Raw genomic sequence first — 13,150 nt, 5'->3', positions numbered from 1 at the left:
CCTTTTCAAATTCTTCTAAAGAACTGAAAAGGAGGGAACACTCCCAAACTCATACTATGAGACAATCATTACCCTGATACCAAAGCCAGACAAGACACTACAAGAAAAGAAAACTACTGGCCAATATCCTTGATCAATATAGATGCAAAATCCTCAACAAAATACTAACAAACCAAATTCAACAGCACATTGAAAGGATCATACACATGATCAAGAGGGATTTATCCATGAGATGCAAGGATGGTTCAACATATGCAAATTAACAAATGTGATCCACTACCTTAATCAAATGAAAGATAAAAATCCTATGATCACCTTAATAGAAGTAGAAAAAAGCATTTAACAAAATTTAACATCCTTTCATACTAAAAATTCTCAATATCCTAGAAGAAAACATAGGTGGTAATCCTCGACATCAGCCTTGGCAATGATTTTTTGGGTTTGACACCAAAAGCAAAGGCAACAACAAAATAAACAAGTGGGACTGCATCAAACTGCACAGCAGTGCAGTTTGAAAAGCTTCTGCACAGCAAAGGAAAACACTAACAAAAGGAAAAGGAAACCTCCAGATGGGAGAAAATATTTGCAAATCATGTATCTGATAAGGGGTTAATATCCAAATTATATAAAGAACTCATATAACTCAATAGCAAAAAAATAAATAAAAAATCAATTGAAAAATGGGCCAAGTAACTGAATAGACATTTTTCCAAAGAAGATATATAGATGGCTAAGAGGTACATGAAAAGGTATCCAACATAATTAATCATCAGGGAAATGCAAACCAAAACCACAAGGAGATGTCACCTCACACCTGTTGGGATGGCGATTATCAAAAAGACAAGAAGTAAGTGTTGGTGAGGATGTGAAGAAAAGGGAACCCTTGTGCAATGTTGGTAAGAGCATAAATTTGTACAGCGACTGTGAAAAACAGTATGGATATTCCTCAAAAAATTAAAAATAGAATATGATCCAGCAATCCCTCCTTCGGATTGAAGGAAATGAAATCAGAATCTCAAAGAGATATATGCACCCTCATGTTCATTGTTTATGTTAGCCAAGACATGGAAATAACCTAAATGGCCTTCTATGGATGAATGGGTGAAAAAGATGTGGCATACATATACAATGGAATATTATTCACCCATGAGAAAGAAGGAAATCCTGCCATTTGCAACATGGATGAACCTTGATGGCATTATGCTAAATGAAATAAATCAGACAGAAAAAGACAGACACTGTATGATCTCACCTATATGTGGAATCGTAAAAAGCCAGCATCACAGAAAAAGTAAAATGTTGATTTCCAGGGGATAAAGGATGGAGGAGATGGGGCAATGTTGGTCAAAGGGTGTAAACTTCCAATTAAAAGATGAAGAAGTTCCAGGGATCTAATGTACAGCATGGTGACTACAGTTAACAAAACTGTATTGCAGACTTGCAAGTTACTAAGAGAGTAGATCTTAATAGTTACCACACACACGCAAAAAGGTAACTATGTGAGGTGATGGATGTGTTAATTAACCTTATTGTGGCAATCATTTCACAATATATACATGTATCAAATCATCATGTGGTATACCTTAAACTTACACAATGTTATATGACAATTATATCTCAATAAAGTTGGATGAAAAATAAAAATGAAATGGTATATGTATCTACATTGTCATTATCTGTATCAGTGCTCCTCCAAATTGGCTGTCTTCAGACTGCTTCTTATCCATGTGAAACAAGGTAAGAAATCCCTGCCAGAACACAAATAAACTCACTACATGCTTCCTTGAGAAACACTTCTTGTGAAAAAATGCCAGTCGAACTAACAGGGTGTTTCATGATGTAGCTGATTTGCTCAGGAGCACATTAGCATGGATGGTTAACAAGCGCCACACAGACTGGCACTGGTCCACAGACTACAAGTAGCATGGATCAATATTTTTATAGATCATCCCTAAGATGGCTTCCTTTCCCACACTCTACTGAAACCACCTTCTCAAACAACAGTGAATCTTTCTGCATCCTCTTTGATCTTCTACAGAATATGTCAACCTCTTGAAACCCTTTTCTTTTCTAGCTTTGATTAAAATGTACATGCTTTATATATCTTTGACTCTTCCTTTTTGGTCCCCTTGGCCATCTTCTTATTCTCTTTCTGCTACCTAAGTAAAGGCGTTCTCTAGGTTCTAATCAGAGACATTTTTTTTCTGTTCTCTCTTTTCCCTCCTGATGTACAACCTCTTATGCTCCCAAGGTCTCAACCTTGATCTCTTGTGCAGAAGCTGCAGTGGTGATGTTTTTTGTACTCCTTGCAACAACCAGCACAAACTTTTTTGTAGATAGTAGATGCTTAGTAAATATCTATGAAATGAGAAAGTAGTGAATTATGTGTACCACTTGGCACTATATTATCAGCCATGGAGTTTACCACATTAAGAACTAATAAAGAAGCACACTGATTTGTGAAGTAGCAATAGCTACTGTATTGAAAATAGTAAATAAAATTAAATATTAAATACTAAGTAAAATCTAAGAAAATGAAAATGGAAATGTCTAAAAATGTTTAAAATAAAAATATGTGATTTTTTTTAACATCAAAGAGATCTCTGCACTCGCATGTTCATTGTAGCACTATTTACAATAACCAAAACATGGAAACAACCTAAATGTTCTTTTAGGGATAAATATATAAAGAAGATGTGCTAGATATATTTTATGTATTATTTTATAGTTGCGTAGAGCAAAATAAAGTTAACATCAGAAAAAGCTGATGTTATAGCAAGGATAAAATGGTCCTAATATTGGATTTTTACCTTTTCCTAATGTCAGGAGTTCTTTATTTCAAAATTCAATCAAATATAGTGAGAACAGATAACTATAACCTGCAAATAAATTATTTTCCTAATGGTTTTGTAATCAAAACTCAAACAAAAACAGAAATATACATTTAAAAAGCATCGCACATCCGAATCACTTTCTCATATTCTTAGTCTTAATTCTTAATCTTAATTAAGATTCTTAATCTTAAGCCATTAGTCTTCTTAAACTTCCTTAAGTGTTTTGTTTTTTTGTTTCCTTTAGGGTCTTCACAATATCTTCAAAGCTGATACAACCTTATTTTCTAGCCGTATTATTTAATTCCTAACCAATGCTGCTCTACTTTTTAATTATTTCTATAAACAGATTTTATAAAATTGAATGTTAACACAAGCATTCATTTGATGGGAAACAACGATCAGTTTATCACACAGTGCACAACTCAACTGTGTTATAAGAATGATAATCTGGTTTGATCTGTGATTGATACATGAAATACACGCATTAGGGAAAGAAAAGAACACAGCAGTGTACAAATACCCAAGAATTAGTAAGGCTGCTGTTTCAGCATAAACACTCAATAACCCCAGAACTCGGTAGTGCTTGTTTGGCCTGAAGCAAAGTAATTAATCACAGGATAGGCCCGTGTAAAATTGACTATGGAAAATATTGAACAAGACGAAATTTAATTTTAGTGACATTCATGCACCAATTAAATAATTGCAGAGCAATGCTTTGCTATTTAGGACAGTAGTATTTACAAGCTTCCAGTAACCATCAAAAAGATAAACTAAAAATAAAGACTATATGCAGGGCTGGCCCGGTGGCCAAGTGGTTGGGATTCCACACGCTCTACTTCAGTAGCCAGGGGTTCGTGGGTTCAGATCCCGGGTGCAGACCTCCTCCACTCATCGGCCATGCTATGGAAGCATCCCACATACAAATTAGAGGAAGACTGGTACAGATGTTAGCTCAGAGCGAATCTTCCTCAAGGAAAAAAAAGAGGATGATTGGCAGCAGATGTTAGCTTAGGACAAATCTTCCTCACACACAAAAATAACAATCATAATAATGATGACTATATGTAATGAAGGATTGGGGGGTTATTTTACTACTATCTGTATTCATTTTCTTCCGAAAGGAGGTTAGTTATAAATTACTCCCAGCTAAAATTTAATTTTTGAAGACTGGACTAATCAGACTGTGACAACATTCCTGTAGCTCAAATGAGTGGATCCTAATTGCAGCCTTGAGCCCAGTGACAGCTCAGAATGTGCCCTGTGGCAGGAGTGACTAAAGGAAGCAAAAACTGACTATTAAAAGTCCTTTAATATTCATATAACATTTGACAATTTACAAGGTACATTTATTTTTATTCTTATTTTTTTAAGCAAAGAGATAATTTACTGGAAGCATATTGGGGGCTCACAGAATAGATGGAGGCTGAGGGGCAGGCAGGAATAAAGGCAGGAGGCTGCAGGCTGGGCGGCGGGAAGCAAAATAACTGTCAATGTTATGTTGCTGTTTATCCTTAATGTGATAAACACAGTATGTCTTATGCATGATTTCTGAGAATCAGAAATGTCAATGAAGAGTCTATAATACTATCAAAGAGGAGACAGCTTGAACCCAACAATGATCTCATTTACATGTTTTAATGTCAGAAGTGCTGTTACCTTCAAGTCTTTACAGGAAACTTTCTTAGGAAATAAGACAAACTAATGTGTTAAATAGATAGTACATATACATAGCGTTGTGTTCTTGGTGGTGAGGGGGGATTCTGAGGAGGGGATTGGTGAGGCCCCACCCAGATGACAGAGCAAGAAATGGCTCCAAACCGACCGCAACAGGGAAGAATGCATATTGAGGGTGTGTGAGGTGCCAGACACACTAGTGGGTGCTGGGGATGCAATGATCAGAAAAGCAAAAAGGGCACTGGCTCCCCCCACTCAGCCTTCTTTGCTTGCTCCTTCAATGGTACAGCTTCCTTCAAAATGTCTTGCAACTGCTCTTTTTCCACCACCCTCCAAACCCCAAGCTGTGGTGAGCGTGAGCACCCTCTTGCTCTCACTATTCCTGATGCTTAAACCAGGGGCCTCACTTGTTCTTAAGTCTTTCCTCTCCCTCGCCTGTGGATTCCACCTCTGATGCCCCATTGGTTCTGCCTCCTCCAATCCACCCCTCCCAGGTACCATCTTCTCTCAGGCCAACTGCTTTCCCCTTAGGTCAGACCTTCATTGAGCTCTTACTTGTCCCTTCTCATGCCCCTAGTGTGAACTATTAAAATTTGAGCCTCCTTTTCTTTTTTTTAAATGGAGATGATAATGATGATGATGAGAATAATAATAATACCCGTCTTACTGATTTCTTAGAGGATAAAAAAAGTTGATATACATAAAGCACTTAGAATAAGTGCCTCTAGCACAATAAATACTCAGTTAATGGTAGTTATTGGTTGAGAATGTCAGAGAGAGGAAGAGGGATAAAAACGAGGTTCAAGCCCCAAAACACCACCCCCAAACCCCTAATACCACTACATTATACTGTAGTTATTTGTGGGTTTGTCTGTATCTCCAACCAGATCATGATAGGAAGTCATTCTGTGTCTAGAAAATAGTAGGTATGTAACAAACACTTATTAAATGCAAAAAAACACATTTATTTCTAATTATATACTCATTTAATAGCCTTTTATGCCATTTTAATCAAATAGTCACTGGCGAGTATGATTATAAAAATTCATGGAACATTGATTTTTTTTCTTCATGGGCTTTATCCTCTTCTCTCAAAACTAAAAATTACACAGGCAGAGCACAGTTGGGCTCTAATGGAAAATGATGCTCAAATATTTAACTTTCCAAAATGTCATATTTGAATCACTTTACCATCACATATGTGACGATATGGTAGACAGTCAAGACATCTGCTCCCTTGGCCAGAAAGTGTAGGCGTTCCCGGGGATTTAAGCTGGAAATAGCAAACGTTAAACAAACTCCAGAAGCTACAGGGTGGCCCACAGCCCAGGGCTGCCCACACGGGGCTCTGCAACTTTTGTGTCCCTACAGTCAGAGGGGCTGCCATACGGAGAAGGGTAAGAGGCTGACTCGTCCCCATCTCTCTCACACATACGTTCTAGATCATAAGACCCCTAATTCTCCTGCTGCCTCTGGTTCAACACTTCCTCCTTCAACTTTGTTCAGTAGCACTTGGATGGACTTCATTAGCTCTCAGCTAGTCACAGACCCTCTCAGAGAAGTTAGTGGTGAAAGGGGCTCCGATATATGATACAGAATCTTTAATTCCTTTTTAAAAAATTTTTTTCCAGCCTTACTGAGATATAACTGACATATAACATTGTGTAAGTTTAAAGTGTATAATGTGATGATTTGATACATGTATATATTGCAAAATGATTGCCACAATTAGGTTAGTTAACACATCCATCACCTCACATAGTTACCTTTTCTTGTGTGGGTGTGTGGTAAGAACTTTTAAGATCTACTCTTTTAGGAACTCTCAAGTCTACAATATAGTATTGCTAACTACAGTCACCATGTTATACATTAGATCCCCAGAACTTATTTATATTATAAGTGGAAGTTTGTACCCTTTGCCAGCATCTCCCCATTTCACCCACTCCTCAGCCCCTAGCAACCACCATTCTATTCTCTGTTTCTCTGTGATCATATAATATTTGTCTTTCCTCTGTCTGACTTATTTTACTTACCGTGATGCTCTCATGGTTCATCCATGTTGTTACAAATGGCAAGATTTTCTTCTTTCTCATGGGTAAATAATATTCCATTACACACACAAACACACACACACACACCCCACCACACCTTCCTTATCAATATATTCATGGATGGACACTTAGATTGTTTCCGTATCTTGGCTATTATGAATAATGCTGCAGTGAACATAAGCATGCAGATATCTCTTCAAGATCCTGATTTCATTTTCTTTCGATATATACCCAGATGTGGGATTGCTGGATCATATGGTATTTCTATTTTTAATTTTTTGAGGAACTTCCATACTGTTTTTCATAGTGGCTGCATCAAGCTACATTCCCACTAAGAGTGTATAAGTGTTCTCTTTTCTCTGCATCCTCGCCAACACTTTTTATCTCTTGTCTTGGTAACAGCCATTTTAATAGGTGTGAGATCATATCTCATTGTGTTTTTTGGGTGTTATTTTGTTTTTTATTTTTTTGGCATGGAAGATTGGCCCTGAGCTAACGTCTGTTGCCAATCTTTCTCTTTTTGCTTGAGGAAGACTGTCCCTGAGCTAACGTCTGTGCCAATCTTCTTCTATTTGTATGTGAGATGTTACCACAGCCCGGCTTGATGAGGGGTATGCAGGTCCGTGCCTGGGATCCAAACTCGTAAACTCTGGGCTGCCGAAGTAGAACACACGAACTTAAACACTACGCCACCAGGCCAATTCCTCTTATTGTGGTTTTGATTTGCATTTCCATGATGATTAGTGATGCTGAACATGTACCTGTTCATGTTTATGAACCTGTTGTTGTTGGTTATGAGTCTGTTGGCCATTTGTATATCTTCTTTGGAAAAATGTCTAGTCTCATCTTTTGCGCATTTTTTAATCTTAGTATTTGTTTTTTTGCTATCGAGTTGTATGAGTTCCTTGTATATTTTGGTTACTAACCCCTTATCAGATAGATGGTTTGCAATTATTTTTTTCATTTTGTAGGCTGCCCTTTCATTCTACTGATCTTTACTTCCTTGAGGGAGACAAGATACAGTTTTAATGTTTCAGAAAAGGGGGACCTTGCATAGGAATTTAGGGAAGTGGCAGAGGATGGACAGGATAAGTCTTTGCGAAGGACTTCACATTTGTTGGTTGTAATAAACCTTGGAAGATGGACAGGGTAGACTAAGAGGTGAGGTGATGTTAAGGTGGAAGGATTGTCATTAGCAAGGCTGAGAAGTGGAAAGGCCCTGAGGTGGAAGAGAGTGGGTTTGGAGAACAGTATGGCTGCAACATCAAATGAACAGATGGGAGAACAAAGACGAGGATTAATGATGATGACACAGCACGCAGGCACACTGGGGAGTCTGGCAGACATGCAGTGAGGAGCTCTGGAGGACCTGAGCAGGGGAGTGAAAGTTAATCACTGCAGTCATCTGAGCAATGATTTGCAAAGGGACGACCAGAGGAGGAGAAAAATTAGATGGCTACTAGAAAGTTCTAAGCAAGAAAGAAGGAGGGGTACGATTCAGAAGATGAAGTGATGGGAAAGGATGGAACCAAAAAGTTATTCTGACGCATCAAAAGGTGAGTGAGTGTGCAACCAGGTGAGCCTAAAGATTAAAACTGTCTTCTTGGGGCTGGCCCAGTGGTGTAGTGGTTAACTTAGCGTGCTCTGTTTCAGTGGCCCAGGATTTGTGGGTTTGGATCGCAGGCGTGGACCTGCACACCACTCATCAAGCCATGCTGTGGCAGCATCCCACTTACAAAATAGAGGAAGATTGGCACAGATGTTAGCTCAGTGACAATCTTCCTCAAGCAAAAAGAGGAGGGGTGCCAACAGGTGTTAGCTCAGGGCCAATCTTCCTCACCAAAGAAAAAAAGAAAGAAAAATCATAGGATCATAGAAGCAAGATGACTTGCCTATGCCCAACCAATAGATAGTGAAGAGAGTGAATAACCCAAAAATAATATTTAGAATAGTACCTACTATTTGTCAGGGACTGTGGGAAACAAAGACAGACAGAGAGAATCCCTGCCACTGTATTCAAACTCAAATCTGACTCCTAAGCTCTTGCCTTTCTTCCTTCCACCACTGCTTTACACTCTTGTAAAAGTGGTCTGACTCAGTTACAGCATTTGACTATTGCTACGCTGTGCCCACATCACCGATATTAAGCCTAATTTTAATTTTTAAAAAATTATTATTAGTTGGCTGAAGAATGCGTTCTCATCCTTTCTTTTAAAATGTTGATGATCACAGGAAGTCACAGTACTCTGTGCTCATCTGCTCATTATTCATAGTTTAAGCAAGAAAAGCTGATACCAACTCTCAGATCAATGTAAAGGAAGAGCTTACATCAACACTGGAGCCTTCTCCTCACTCCTGCAACAGAACAATCACTTCAGCTTCAAAATAACCTGCCAGATAGCCTCACACAGAGCATAAAAATCTATTTACATCAAAGTACTTAATTAATCTGAACAGATCACGCTAGAAAGAAAAATCCATGGATAATCTGCATATTTGTATATGGAGGATATTAAGAACTGAAGCATTCACGGAATTCTATGACAATTAGAAAACATTTCTTCATTCACTTAATAAATATTTACTGAGTACTTACTAAGCCTAAGGCAACATTATAAGTGTGAGTGATACAGAAATTACTGAGACAGGATTGTTTCCAGGTGTTTCAGCGTGGTAGCACATAAGACACAAGAAAGATAAGCATAGTTCTAGTTCAGGGCATACGGTTGTTGGGAGACAATCTCCATGGGTCTCTAGCATGTCCGCATGTATTGTGAGTGAGGCACTGACCGTCCTTTTTTCTGAACTCTCTTTTCAAGGATGTTTCCATGGCAAACAGTCTCAGATGACACAGTAGTATCTCCCTTCAGCGCAAAGTGCAGTTTGCTTACAATCCTTGAAGATACAGTATCTCTTTGCAGAGTAAAGGACAGACATTCTTACTGTCCAGAGCATGCTTACTTTTCCCTCCAGAGCAAAGGACAGACATGTTTCCTACGCATTATAAAAGATTTGGGCTCCCTGAGTTCAGTGATCCTCTCCTATAATGCAACTCACTTTGTGCACAGTAACACTACCTGGCTCTCTTGATGTTATCCTGTAGGAACTGGGGCTCAGGGAAGAGGTGCAAATAAGCTAAGACTCAGATACTGCTGTTGCTATGAGTAATATGTCGCCCTTTGTCTCTGACTTAAGAGTCTCATGTCTTCTACTAGCATCTACGGAACTATAGTATGCAAACTTGTTGGCTTGCAAGTAGGGTAAAATCTCAAAATCTTGTCAGCTTTTGATAGTGGTAGGTTGCAAAAGTGGCAACAAATTCTTCCCCTTCCTGCCCCTATGCCCTTTGGTATACCCTCCTGCACTGACTCTAGACTTGGCCATGTGACCTCGTTGACCAATGGGACAATAGTAAACATGACACAACAGAAGTTGAAACGCACCTCTGCATTGAGACTTGCCTTCCTGCTGTTTTTAGAAGTTAGTTGTCACGTGAAAAAGCCCAGGCTAGCCTGTTTGCGAGAAATACAAGCCCAGTATCCCCTACCACCCCAGCCAAGAGCCTACCAATCACCAGTCATTGAACAAGGCCAATTTGGATCATTCAGCCTCCAGCCAACTCTCCAGGTAACCGCTGATGTGAGAATGAATCCAGCAGAGATCAGCAGAACTGGCAGACCAGAGGAACTACCCAGCTTCTAAGTTTTAGGGTGGTTTGTTATGCAAAAAAAGCTAACAAAAGATACACGGTACAAGGCAAAAACTACTTCCAGTATAACATCTATATTACAAGTTCCACAGGGTTCAATCTACGTCTGGTTAAATGTTGTAACTCCAGCACTTAGCACAGTGCCTAGAAAAGAGTTAAGTGCCAACTGTTCCCACTTTGTCTTGGTTTCTCTAGCTGAACAATCCATGCACAAGTCGCTTAATTTTCATTGCACAAGCAGCTCATGAGATTGAAGGAACTGTGTATGAATCCAACAGGGCACATGGTTAAGTGGCAAAAGCACAACTTGTACTCAAGGAGACAGATGCTCTGATGTGGGAAAACCAGCTCTTCTACTTAATATCTGGCAGTCCTTGGGACTGTTATTTAAACATAATGCACTTTAGTTTCCTTATCTGCAAATAGGAATAATAAAGTTTTCTTCATAGGCTTTTTGACACAGATATTATAAAGGAGGCACTCTCTGTTCATAACCTATCAGAGTATGAGGGGCATTGTGGTGGAAGAGATGAAAATCTGGGAGTAGCAGCAAACACTGTTAAATGCCAAGCGAAACACCCTCTCGTGCTCACATGCGTGCACTCATTCATGCATTCTCTCTCTCACAGACACACATGCACAAAATCAAAGAATTTCCCCAAAATAAATTCAAAACCCAACTGGCAGAGGCCTAAGAGGAGAAAAGCTAAGCACCAAGAGGGCCTTTTATGATCTACAGGAAGACGAAACTCGTATTATATAATGTGCATGTGTTATATGTAACAACTCAAAGCATGTTGTTTGAAAAGCCCTCTAAATAATATTATCTTTCTGGAAGATTAATGCCTGACAATGTGAAAGTGTATAAAATGTATCATTATGTTAATAGAACAAAAAGATCACTTTTCAGATATTCTGCTTCATTTCCATAGTCTAGAATGAAGTCGCTACTTTTTATTCCAGATAGACATTTTAAGTAATTACCTCTTTATCCTCTACATTACTAGGTTTCATCACATTTAAAATTTCTTTTATGATTTGGCATCTTTGAAAATTCTTTCTGCTGTTAGTTAGCAATTGAGTGCAGCTGATACTGTCTCTTAAACACCAAAAACAAGATTATTATTGGAAATACACAAATCAAACCAATAAATTAACCATGGGTCTAAGGTGGTTTCTGTAACATTTTGAGACTTTGGTAAGGGAATTTAAAAATTCGCAATTAAATTTATATTCTCATTTATATAGAGATTATGTGCTATGTTTCAAAATCATTACCTAATCATTGGTTAACTGAAATAACACTGAAATTTAAATTAAATAATAAATAACGTATATTCAGAAATTAATATTTCAAAATATTCTTGTTAATAATGGTCAAGATTTCCTTTCTCATACCCACATGAGAGGTACAATAGCATGCTGGTTAAGAGTTAGATGTAGATTTCAATTCTAGATCTGCCACTACGCAACCGTGCAACTTATTACTAACCCTCTGAGTTACCTCAAATTACTTAATCTCGGAGATTCAACTTACTTACACGTAAAATGGTAATTTTTATAGTATGTGTATTTGTTTATAAAACGGATTGTTGTGAGGATCAAATGAGATAGCCATATAAAGTCCTTTGTCTACCACCTGAGTTATAGGAAATACTAAATAAACGGCATATAATTAGCTATAATCATACCGTACGCTTTCACCTTCAAAAAAAATAACAAATACATCACCAAATATCATTAGCCACTGGAAATCACACTCCAAAATTCAACCCAACAAGACAACACTCTTCTCCAGCCACACGGACACTCACATGTCAACCATAAAGGTCTTTTAGGCCAATCGCCTCTCTGTCTCTGGAGCAAAGAGTTGGAAAGCACTAAGACCAGAATATGCAGAGAAAATAAAAAGTCAGAAACACTACATATATTTAGGGACTTTTCTTATTTTAGCAAGTTGCTTTACAGATTGTCCTTCTGATCTGGAATCCAGAAACATGGGTGCCCCAAGCCCGCACCCCCATTACAGAGCACTACAATGCCACACTTTCTTCTGGTGATAAAGCGTCAAATGCCCCTTGGTTCAGATGCAAAGGAGACATCTGCTCACTGGAGGGACAGTCAGGTGTCCAGCCCAGGGAAGATCCCGACAGGGCCCCAATCTCAGTCTGGCCAGGAAAGGGCCCCAACATTCATAACCCTAGGGACCACGATTTAATTGTCTGATGGTTGTGTGGCACTTCAGGAAACACTGTCATCCTCTGTTTTTGATACCTTAAGAGAAACAAACAAACTACCTTGACTCACCCGGAAATAGTCGCTACATGCTGCTAGGACTGCCTTGTGAGCGTGGAATTTCTGTTCCTCAGCAATCAGGGTGACATCGCAGAGGATGCCATCACTTCTCTGCTGATTCAGCGCGGCCAGGACGCTGTCATTGTGAGATTCCGAGTGGCAGAGCCTCTGGCCTGTCAGCATTTCTTGAATACTACAAAGGAGAGCAAGCAAGTCAACACTCTTCCTCTGACCAGCCCTCGCTGCCCCACGCTCCCCACTCCTTCAACACCAACTTAGGGAACGCGGGTCCCAGCACACTATAGAAGGGCGACCTTCTTCGTCCCCTGTTTTCTTCCTGTCCTTTCCTCTAATTCTCTCTTTTCCTCATCCCTGCAGAGTCTCTTACTCTTTCCTACTAGTGCCTGTCTTTCTGAATTTGTGTTCGCATGTGCGTCCATCTGTGTCTGTGTATTGTCCCATGTCTGTGGGCCTGCGAGCCTCTGCAACTGGGCCTCTGTCCTATCGGTATGTATCTATCTCTGAGTGCAGAGCTTTCTCTGGTGTGTGTCTGGATGTGTCTACATGTGTGTATGACTCTCTCCACT

The 13,150-nt window shown here is 39.1% G+C and overlaps 1 protein-coding gene across 6 annotated transcripts in view; it reads right to left on the bottom strand.

Moving 5' to 3' along the window:
- Positions 1-13,150, bottom strand: part of KLHL32 (kelch like family member 32) — a 190,164-nt gene that overhangs the window by 127,276 nt on the left and 49,738 nt on the right. For all 6 annotated transcript variants that reach the window (XR_006519164.2, XM_014843234.3, XM_044757145.2 and 3 more), the window contains exon 3: positions 12,576-12,756. Coding sequence is in view for 5 of the 6 variants with exons in the window: in XM_014843234.3 (XP_014698720.1) it covers positions 12,576-12,756 (181 nt within the window). In the remaining variant the exon portion in view is untranslated. The remainder of the gene's footprint in view (positions 1-12,575; positions 12,757-13,150) is intronic.

Source organism: Equus asinus, chromosome 24, assembly GCF_041296235.1.
Source record: "Equus asinus isolate D_3611 breed Donkey chromosome 24, EquAss-T2T_v2, whole genome shotgun sequence".
In the NCBI taxonomy this organism is placed as follows: Eukaryota; Metazoa; Chordata; class Mammalia; order Perissodactyla; family Equidae; genus Equus; species Equus asinus.
The sequence above is the reverse complement of the archived record's forward strand: the minus strand, read 5'-3'. Positions and strand labels throughout refer to the sequence as shown.